General features: G+C 32.9%; 3 protein-coding genes across 3 annotated transcripts; 1 reads left to right on the top strand and 2 right to left on the bottom strand.

Moving 5' to 3' along the window:
- The first annotated feature begins 314 nt into the window (after positions 1–314).
- On the top strand, positions 315–3,482 carry LOC123913021 (protein FAR1-RELATED SEQUENCE 11-like). The gene is made up of 5 exons (XM_045963628.1): positions 315–1,281; positions 1,672–1,942; positions 1,997–2,082; positions 2,273–3,180; positions 3,261–3,482. Exons 1-5 carry the CDS (start codon positions 388–390, stop codon positions 3,292–3,294), a joined length of 2,193 nt encoding a protein of 730 aa, XP_045819584.1. The 5' UTR covers positions 315–387; the 3' UTR covers positions 3,295–3,482.
- A 592-nt stretch (positions 3,483–4,074) lies between these two features.
- Positions 4,075–5,671, bottom strand: LOC123916650. Its single transcript, XM_045968168.1, has 2 exons — positions 5,622–5,671; positions 4,075–4,838 (listed from the first exon to the last, which is right to left on the bottom strand). The coding sequence occupies exons 1-2, from the start codon at positions 5,658–5,660 to the stop codon at positions 4,326–4,328; spliced, it is 552 nt and encodes a 183-aa protein (XP_045824124.1). The 5' UTR covers positions 5,661–5,671; the 3' UTR covers positions 4,075–4,325.
- On the bottom strand, positions 5,664–9,347 carry LOC123914896 (the record flags this gene model as incomplete). The annotated part of the gene is made up of 7 exons (XM_045966056.1): positions 9,220–9,347; positions 8,557–9,178; positions 7,391–7,618; positions 6,823–7,127; positions 6,085–6,327; positions 5,832–6,009; positions 5,664–5,747 (listed from the first exon to the last, which is right to left on the bottom strand). Coding segments are annotated over exons 1-7 (1,788 nt in total), but the record flags the coding sequence as incomplete, so codon positions are not given.
- Positions 9,348–9,908: the final 561 nt, after the last annotated feature.

Here is a 9,908-nt window from a genome sequence, read left to right as displayed (position 1 = left end):
GCGTTTCGTTTCCATCTATGTGATTTCTGCAACAATCATACATGCTCCTGTTTATTTTTTCATGAACAATCATCTATGTGATTTCTGCAACAATCATACATGCGTTTCGTTTGCTATATGTGCATGATTTATGCTCCTGTTTATTTTTTCATGAACTATGAAATTGTGCGTTTATTTTGATTTATGAAATTATGTGATGGTAGAATGGTTTCAGATTGTTGTACTCTGAAACCATTTTGATGGTATAATGGTTTCAGATAATTGATGCATTTTATTTGATCTGTTTTATGGTTTTTTTTGTGATTATTTTGAGTTCATATGATTTTTGAGTTCTGAATTGATATGTTATTACTTTGATATGTTCAGATTTAAACTATAAGATTAGACATGTCGACTGAAGTACGGGATGAAGTTGATATTGATGAAATTGAACTTCTTACAAATGTTGATTTCCCTCAAGCCATTAACATTGATGATTGGATTCCTTGTCAAGGTCAAATTTTTGATAGTGATGATGATGCTTATAATTTTTACTCTTCGTTTGCACAAAGAAGTGGTTTCTCAATTAGACGTCATCACGTTTATAGAAACACTACTGATGAGGGAAATCCACAAACAGTTTACAAAAGAGAGTTCGTTTGCCATCGATCCGGGGTTTCTAAATCAGTCAAAGTTAATGAACTGGAAAGTCAAAGGAAACGGAAAGCTTCAAGGTGTAGTTGTAGTGCTAGATTGGTGGTTGCTAAAGAGACAATTGGATCGGAAGAAAAATGGGTGGTAATATATTTCAACAATGTCCACAACCATGATTTGTTAGATGAGAAAGAGGTTCAATTTCTCCCTGCTTATCGTAACATCCTGGTTGTTGACCAAAACCGTATACTAATGATGTATAAAGCTGGTTGTTCCATTAATGTCACAATGAGATTGCTTGAATTAGAGAAAGGAATAGATGTAGGTAGTCTACCATTTATGGATAAAGATATTAGGAATTTCCTTCAAAACCAAAGTGGTATTGACAAACAAAATGATGCTTTAGATGTCTTGAAATTGTGTAAAGGGTTGAAAGAGTTAGATGATGCCTTCCAATATGATTACACAATAGATGAGAATAAGAAGTTGGAACACATTATTTGGGCATTTGGTGATTCAATCCGTGCATATGAATCTTTTGGGGATGTGGTTGTCTTTGATACTACTTATCGAATAAATCGTTATGATATGCCACTTGGAATATGGCTTGGAGTTGACAATCATGGGAATTCAGTTTTTTTTGGTTGTGTTCTATTACGAAATGAGAAGATTTCTTCGTTCACATGGGCTTTAAAGGTAAATATCTATTTAAATTAGATTTGTTATTCAATTCTGGCTTTCATTAAACCACATGGGGATGTGGTTTCATTAAATTGGCTTTTCTTAATTAAACTAATAATTTTTTAAGTAGGTTTCATAGAATGACCGAGATTTAGAGCCTGTTCTTTCAACTAATGGAAGTTTGCCTGAACCTTTTATCACAATTGTACACTGAAACCATTCAACAAGACAAATGGTTTCAGTGTATAACTTACTGAAACCATTTTACAAGAGTAATGGTTTCAGTGTACAAGAGTAATTAGATTTGTGATTCAATTCTGAACTTTGACTGTTAATATCTTATTTCAATATTTTCAGAATTTCCTAGCTTTTGTCAAAGGAAAGAATCCACAAACAATTCTTACAAATCAAGATCCCTCGCTTAAAGAAGCCATTGCAAATGAATTTCCGAACACAAAACATGCCTTTTGCATATGGCACATTTTGGCAAAGTTGCCAAGTTGGTTTTCGTTTGTATTAGGTGCAAGATATAATGACTTTAAATCTGAGTTTTTCAAGGTGTACCATTTAGATTGTGAAGATGATTTTGAACAATATTGGAAATCCATGGTTGCACAATTTGGTCTAAGTAACGATATACATATTAAATTGTTGTATTCTCTTTGCCAACGTTGGGCTCTAGCTTATTTGAAGGACTTTTTTTTTGCTGGGATGACAACAACTGGACGTTCGGAATCGATAAATTCATATATAAAACACTTCTTGGATGCCAAAACAAGTTTGACTGATTTTATTACTAGGGTATGAACTTAACTTTTTTTTTTATGCAAGTTATGATCTTACTCAAGTACTCTGTTTCAGTATTGACTATATCATTGGATAAAAGTACTGAATTGGTGTTAAAGTTATGATCCTACTAAGTTATGATCTTACTCAACTATTGTTGTATTTTTGGTAGGTTGGTGTTGCTGTCCAAATTAGGAATCAAGCTGGAGAGGAAGCAAGAATGCGTCAAAAGTATCATAATCATCTACTTAAAACAAGTTTTCCAATGGAGGAACATGTTGCATCTATACTCACACCTTATGCTTTTGGGTTGATTCAAATTGAGATTGAGTTATCTACAAAATACGCTGCAACTGAAACAAACAGTGGCTCTTTTATTGTGAAGCATCACACCAAAGATGATGGAGGTCGTCTTGTAACTTGGATAGAAGGTCAAGAATCAATTCGTTGCTCTTGTAAGGAATTTGAGTTTTCTGGAATATTGTGCAGGCATGCTATTCGAGTGCTTCTAATGAAAAATTATTTTCACATACCTTCAAAGTATCTTCCTTTTCGATGGAGACGTGAAAGTTCATTGATCCCAAAATCTAGTCACATAGTAAACAACAATGATGTCTCCTCTGCTGAGTTTCATTCTCTGATTCAATGTCTTGAATATGAATCTTTAAAAACAAAAGTACGGAAACAAATTGCTACTAAAGGGTTGGAGGATCTTATCCGAGAGATAAAAGGAATGTCCGAAAGTCATGAAGATCAAATTGGTTTGGAAGTTGTTCCAAATAATGATGAATGTGATGTTGGAATTCCAGTTAGAACTAGAAGCAAAGGTCGACCAAAAGGTTCAAAGGCAAAAGTAGTAGTTGAAGTTGTTTCAAATAATGATGAATGTGATGTTGGAAATCCAGTTAGAACCAAAAGCAAAGGTCGACCAAAACGATCAAGGCCAAAAGGAGGAGTTGAAGCTGCAACCAAGATTCGCCATTGTCTTATTCCGAATTGTGGTGCAACCGGCCATGACACACGGAATTGTCCAAACAAAAGGAAACATAATGACATATTGCCTAATGAATCACCTAATGAGTAAGTTTTACTTGAATGAAAATAATGAATTGTTGTTTTTTTTCAATGCTAATATTGACTGTTTGTTTTTCTTATGATAGGTTCAAAATGGGTTGGAGAAATTCATCTAATTAATAGTCAAAAAAGGCTTTGAGGATGTAATGGATAAAAGTGATGATAGTAATTCAACAGAGATGTGTTTCATGTTTTCTGGTGTGGTTTTAGTAGTGGGAGTAGTAGCTATAATACAATGATATAGTGTTGACTATATCATTGGATAAAAGTACTAAGTTGCTTTCCATTAACTAGTCTTATAGTTCTCTTTAATTGATGTAATGAGATGTTAAAGTTTGTTTTATTGGTATCATAATATGTTCAAGTGTTATTTTTTTAATTGGCCGAATATGAATATGATGTTAATGTTTTGGTATGCTGTTAAATTTTGTATAATGCTATGAAACCATTTAACTGTAATAATGGTTTCAGTGTATAACGCTATGAAACCATTTAACTAGAAAAATGGTTTCATTAAAGTAATACGTTTTTCTTGAAACAGATATACCCATGACTAGCATGACTAGCTTTTAAACATTAAACTAGCTATGAAACCATTTAACTGTAATAATGGTTGTAGCTAAAATAAATACTAAAATTATGTATAATGCTATGAAACCATTTAACTGTAATAATGGTTTCAGTGTATAACGCTATGAAACCATTTAACTAGAAAAATGGTTTCATTAACCTAATAGTTAAAAAGAAAGAGTTATATATTTTAATGACAGAAAAGAGAGAAGATATAAGAGGTTCAGAATATATCAAAAAGAGCGAAAATACTAATTATAAGTGGCAAAAAATAATAGTAAATTCTGTTAAGCAAGCAACTATCAAGAGTTGTAACAAAGTGCACTTATTCCAAAACCAGTAAATACCACCCCCAAACTTTAGTAAAAAAAAAAAGACATGCTCAAATTTGACCATTGAAACTCTGTGTGTGACAGACGGCAGTCCCCGACACAAACACAAACAACCTCAATCTGAAACAACTACATTAGTAAGAAATTCAAACAACCTTTACTAAAGCAACACATTGCAGCCTCCAACAACCTTTAAACAACTACATTAGTTATACATAATCCAGAAATTCAAATTCAGAAATTCAGACATCATCCTAGCTTTTGAGTCAGTTCTTCACAGTAAGAAGTTGCATTCTTTTCCACTTTTTGTCTTATTGAATTGCTGGAGTCGGTTAAAATTGTGGACAATATCCCAATTCTGAAGTCCATCACCCTTGCAATTTTGTCTCGCTTTCCGAGTTGGCTCCAATTTTTGAAAGACTCCATTTGGGTGTTATGGTCACCTTGCCATTCTTCAAGGAACTTCATGCAGAAGACTCCACAATTGTCTTTATCAATTTGAGTTGGCATTCTTGGAGATTCCCAACTAAATTTGCTAAAGTGGAAAGGCAATGACATTTTTTTATGAGTATACAATCCTATAAGAAATGCATTCACCTCCTTCAACCATACATCAAACATCTTTTTGTATATATTTGGTGGGTCCAAATCCAACTTATCTCCATACATGCTGTTTAGGAATTGGAATTTGTGGCTTTTCAAATTGACAACAAAGCACACATAATGACTCCCTGGATTGCCAATCAATACGGGCGTCATGATCTGTTTAAAAGCACACAAAATATATTAGGATGCTTAAAAAAATGGAACAAAATTGAGCAGATAACTCAAACTGGAAGTTTGCCTGAACCTTTTAAACACTGAAAGAATCACAAAACTGGAAGTTTCTAGTATGATATATTTTAGTAACTTAAAAAAAAGGAACAAAATGGAAGTTTGAACCTAATGGTTTAATATATTAGGTTGGGTCTTGCACCCTAAAAGTGGCGTAGTTTGAGTTAACAAAGTACAAATAACATGTAAAATCTAAGACATGTAAACTAAAATATATCATACTAGAAACAAGAATAAACATCTTTTTTTTTCCCTGAATCAGAAGACTCACAGCTAGCCCCTAAATCTAAGGTTTATTAGCAATGATTTATGTACTTACTTATTGCCACATCTAAATTGTAATTTTAATTAGAAGGTACTACAATTGCAAGTGTTTAACTAAACTAGATGCATAACCAGAACTGATTACTTAAATGTATTAATTAGAACTTGGTAAAGATTACCTTTAATTAACAATAAGACTAAACCGTAAGATATTGAAACCATTTAATAAGACTAATGGTTTCAATGTATAACTTATTGAAACCATTTAACAAGATTAATGGTTTTATTGTATAACATATCCAATGAAACCACTAGTATATCCAACGAAACCACTAGTGTTGTTAAATGACTTCAATAATTAACCCATTAGTTTGGTTAATTATACACAATTGACATTTAATAGACTTTTTCATAATTAAAGCAACTAATAGTCGGGGAAGGACTTACGTATTCCAGACTTGTAGGGTCAATTTTCTTCCAATCCATGTACTTGAACCATTTCAATCTTGCAATGAAGTTATTGAACGCAGCTGGTTGCTCTATTTCCAGTGCATCCGGTCTTTCCATGTATTGCTGTTTATATGAAATGAGTAAAATCAATTCCAAAAAAACTTAAAAGTAAGTAAACTATTAATATTCATGGAATATAATCCGTACATGATTGATATATCGTGTAACAAGCCTTGTCATTTGTCCTTTTCGTTGCCTCCAATTCAAGTAATTTACCCAACTATTTACAACAAAGCAACTGATCCATTCATCTTTGTTTAGAGTCCATAACTCTTTCCGTTGTAGAGAGAAGTCATGTGATTTGGAGTAGTAGAGAATTTCCTCCCTATATAATTATTAAGCAGTTAGGATTTGTAGTCACCTATTCTAATCACAATATTTTAAAATGATTTTGACTTACTCATCAATTGAACTGCTCCATGCATAGGTGCATATATCCTTCTGCAATTTAGTTGCAGTTGACTCGTAGACAGCAGTATCATATGGGCTTGTAAGGTACTTTGATTTCTTCACAGCTCGTCTACGTTCAGGATATGTGCGATCCTCCTTTTCATTCTTCCTCTTCACTCTAGTTGGCTTAACAGTGTCCTCTTGACTCAAGTCAATGATTTCATCAACCAACACCGTCCTTAACGGAGTTGCCCTGCCAAATAAATGCCATAGCTGTTATTTTGCAGAATTGTGGAGAATTTAATTAATGAAACCATTTTTCTAGTTAAATGGTTTCATAGCGTTATACACCGAAACCATTATCATAGTTAAATGGTTTCAGAGCTATTTTAATGTTTAAAAGCTGGTCCTGTGTATATCTGTTTCAAAAAAATCTATTAGTATAATGAAATCATTTCATATAAAGCAACTGTTGCTTCTTACTCTACAACAACTTCTTTACAGTATTCTGATGATGCATCAAAATACTGTGGATACTACAGTATTGTTTCTTGTTTCTTGTGTAACAAGTGTTAAAGATATGGTATAAGATGTTAGAATATTATCTAAGGATATTCTACAAAATATAAATTTTATAATATTCCTTAATATTCTACCATTTATCAAGACTAATGGTTTCAGTATATAACTTACTGAAACTATTTATATTTAAAAAAAAAACTGAAACAAAATACTAGTCATTACTTACCCTGCATCAAAATATTGTGGATACTGCAATATTGTTTCTTGTGTACCAGAGAGTGGTGGTTGTTGTCCTTGTCCATCATCTGCTTCCTCATCTTCTACATTGGGAATTACTTTTCTTCTGTTAGTTGATGATTTATATCTTAGACCTTGTTTCCTAACATTTCCCTCATCAATATTTGCCTGCTCATTTCCAACTTTTTGTTCATCTGCCCCATCTTTACCCTCAGCTAACCTTCTTTCCAATATTTCAGCAGCTCTATTGTAGACCATTATACAGGACCTACAGTGATTAAGATGCATCGGTGCCTGTATACAAATAATTATTAACATAACCGGGTTCACAATACTAATAATTATACAAAATCATAAGAACTCAACCATTATACCATCACAAAAAGCATCACAAAAAAAAGCATAAAACAGAACAAATAAAATGTATCAACTATTTGAAACCATTTTGCTGGTATAATGGTTTCAGAGTATAGCTTATTGAAACCATTTAGCAAGATTAATGGTTTCCACATTAATATTCCTTAATTGTTTAATTTCTATCTTTATTTTTCACTCACCGCAGACAATGGACAAGTATCTGCATCAAAGCATAGCACGAGTGGCACTTCATCAGTGTTGTTCAATGTGGTTACACTGGCTGTCAATCCATACTCGAGTCCCATAACGTCGTGGACCTTTTGAATATCTTGGGTTGTCGTCTTTACGTCCCAATCACGAAGTGAGGGTCGTTTGTATCTCTCGGTCAGAAATGGGCTTTTCTTCCCCATCTTTTCCATATAATTAATCTGCACAATAAATTAGCATGATAAAAACATCAACAATAAAAAGAGACTGATTTGGGAATACACAATAAATCGCATACATAATTTAAAAAATTAGCCTTATATCTTTCTTTTTATGTTTGTTTATAGGATGATTTAAAAGAGATATTAGGAATCCTACATCCTAGCTTTTAACTATTAATTTAATGAAACCATTTTTCTAGTTAAATGGTTTCATAGCGTTATACACTGAAACCATTATCACAGTTAATTGGTTTCATAGCCAGTTTAATGTTTAAAAGATAGAGACATTAACAGTCGTCGGAAATAAGCAAAACAAGAATGTATGTATCACTAGATTTTCTCTATCTAGTGAATAAAAAATAAGTAAACTTATAAAAAAATTACTATGAACTGAGGGAATAAGTTTTCGTGCCATAACCGTCTGATTTCAAATCAACTGTGTCGAGATCTTTTACAGCGTCAAAATGTGTAAAAACATCACAACAGTCACAACAACAAATCTATTTTTTTAATGAAACCATTTTTCTTGTTAAATGGTTTCATAGCGTTATACACTGAAACCATTATCACAGTTAAATGGTTTCATAGTCAGTGTCATCCAATTTTAAACAAAGGAATTCATCATAAACTTGGTAAAAATGCATCTGAATCATACTATTTAGAAGCTCATGAGTTTGTTACAAAATCAACAAAGTTTATGAATGAGTATAATATCTGAGTAATGTTTTGTTGAATTCAAAACCATTTTTCCTATTTGTGTTTACATTACTAGACTAGGACTACCATTATCACTATCATATCAATTTACACTTGTTGAATTCAAAACCATCTTCCTAATCACAGTATTGAGTGTAAAACTAACTATAGTGGTCCAAAAATGTTCAAGTTGTTAATTGTTATCCAAAAAAAATATAAGTAGTAAGGTATAGAAATATTACCATGAGGAAATGGAAGTCGGCTAATGGATTTGCAACAATCGGATTTTGCAAACCTTCTTTCATATATTGAAGAACATATGAACACCAATTGTACGATGACATGCCGGCTGGATCCTCTAATATTTGTGCATATTGTAGTGATACACCACTATGATTAGTGGGGCACAAAATATTGTGAATGATATAACAGATTGCCCCTTTAACCCATGCTTTTGGATGCTCGATCGTCTTCAATTTGCTTTCCAAATCACTCACCTTCACATGTGGAGAACTATCCCCACCCAATCCTAATTCTCTTCTTAGTCTCCTTATAGCTCCATCAGAACAAAGATCCAAGTTAATTTCCTTCCCCGCCATTGGTAGCTCATACACTCGATGTACATCATCATCTCTCAAAGGGAGTACCTTTGTCTTTGTCAGTCTAATCCACATGTGCTCTTTTTCAAAGATTTTTACTATCCAATCCACAAAGAAGGTAGGAATCTTTGTCCAATTACATATATACCTCATTCCTCCACAGCCACATTCGGTAAGTTCCTTAACTATCTCATCTTTCCTTGTTTTTTCTTCTATCAATTGCATAATGTCGTACACCTTAGGTATGCTAAGCTTGTGCCTCAATCTTGGATCGGCATCGTTATCTTTCCTCACTTTATCACTTACTTTCTTCTCATCTTTTTTTTTTCCTTTCCTTTATGCTTTACATTTGCCTCAGCACCAGATGATGAAGCATTCCCTTTCTCCTCATCCGAAGCTGTCAACCCGAGACTGAAGGTTGGTGGATCTACCATTTCTAGGTACTTAAATGTTTTCACCCTAAAACATAACAAATTCATAAGAACTCAACCATTATACCATCACAAAAATCATCACAAAAAAAAGCATAAAACAGAACAAATAAAATGTATCAACTATCTGAAACCATTTTGCTGGTATAATGGTTTCAGAGTACAACTCTCTGAAACCATTCTACATTCACAATTGTTTCATCCAAATATCAGTATAAAATATTCACAACTTAGTCAAAAAGCCATTAGGACTCCAAATATCAGTGATTATTTATTATATAATTTTATCCAAATAACAGTGAAACCATTCTACATTCACAATGGTTTCATCCAACTCCACAGTAGTTAATAGATTATGGTGTTTTTGTGGTCTTTTGATTTAAGCTTCAGTTTTAGGCTCTTATGAATTTCTCAGGAAAAAAGTGGGATTGTGGTGCCTGAGTATTCTCTAAGACACAAAATCTACAGCCTGACAAGATCCAAAAATCCAGTTGCTGTAAGCCAAACTTATTCTACTAAAGATATTGAAATTATTCTCAAATAGCATGATCATATTTGACCAAC

The sequence above is a fragment of the Trifolium pratense genome, linkage group LG3 (genome assembly GCF_020283565.1).
Source record: "Trifolium pratense cultivar HEN17-A07 linkage group LG3, ARS_RC_1.1, whole genome shotgun sequence".
NCBI lineage: Eukaryota > Viridiplantae > Streptophyta > Magnoliopsida > Fabales > Fabaceae > Trifolium > Trifolium pratense.
The sequence above is the reverse complement of the archived record's forward strand: the minus strand, read 5'-3'. Positions and strand labels throughout refer to the sequence as shown.

What these genes read in the sequence shown, in the direction of transcription:
- LOC123913021 (XM_045963628.1), top strand. Translation starts at nt 388, where the DNA reads ATGTCGACTGAAGTACGGGATGAAGTTGATATTGATGAAATTGAACTT. An exon ending in GGTTGCACAATTTGGTCTAA is followed by an intron (nt 1,943 to 1,996) that starts GTAACGATATAC and finishes GTTGGGCTCTAG; the next exon opens with CTTATTTGAAGGACTTTTTT. An exon ending in CCTAATGAATCACCTAATGA is followed by an intron (nt 3,181 to 3,260) that starts GTAAGTTTTACT and finishes TTCTTATGATAG; the next exon opens with GTTCAAAATGGGTTGGAGAA.
- LOC123916650 (XM_045968168.1), bottom strand. Translation starts at nt 5,660, where the DNA reads ATGGATTGGAAGAAAATTGACCCTACAAGTCTGGAATAC. An exon ending in ACCCTACAAGTCTGGAATAC is followed by an intron (nt 4,839 to 5,621) that starts GTAAGTCCTTCC and finishes GCTTTTAAACAG; the next exon opens with ATCATGACGCCCGTATTGAT.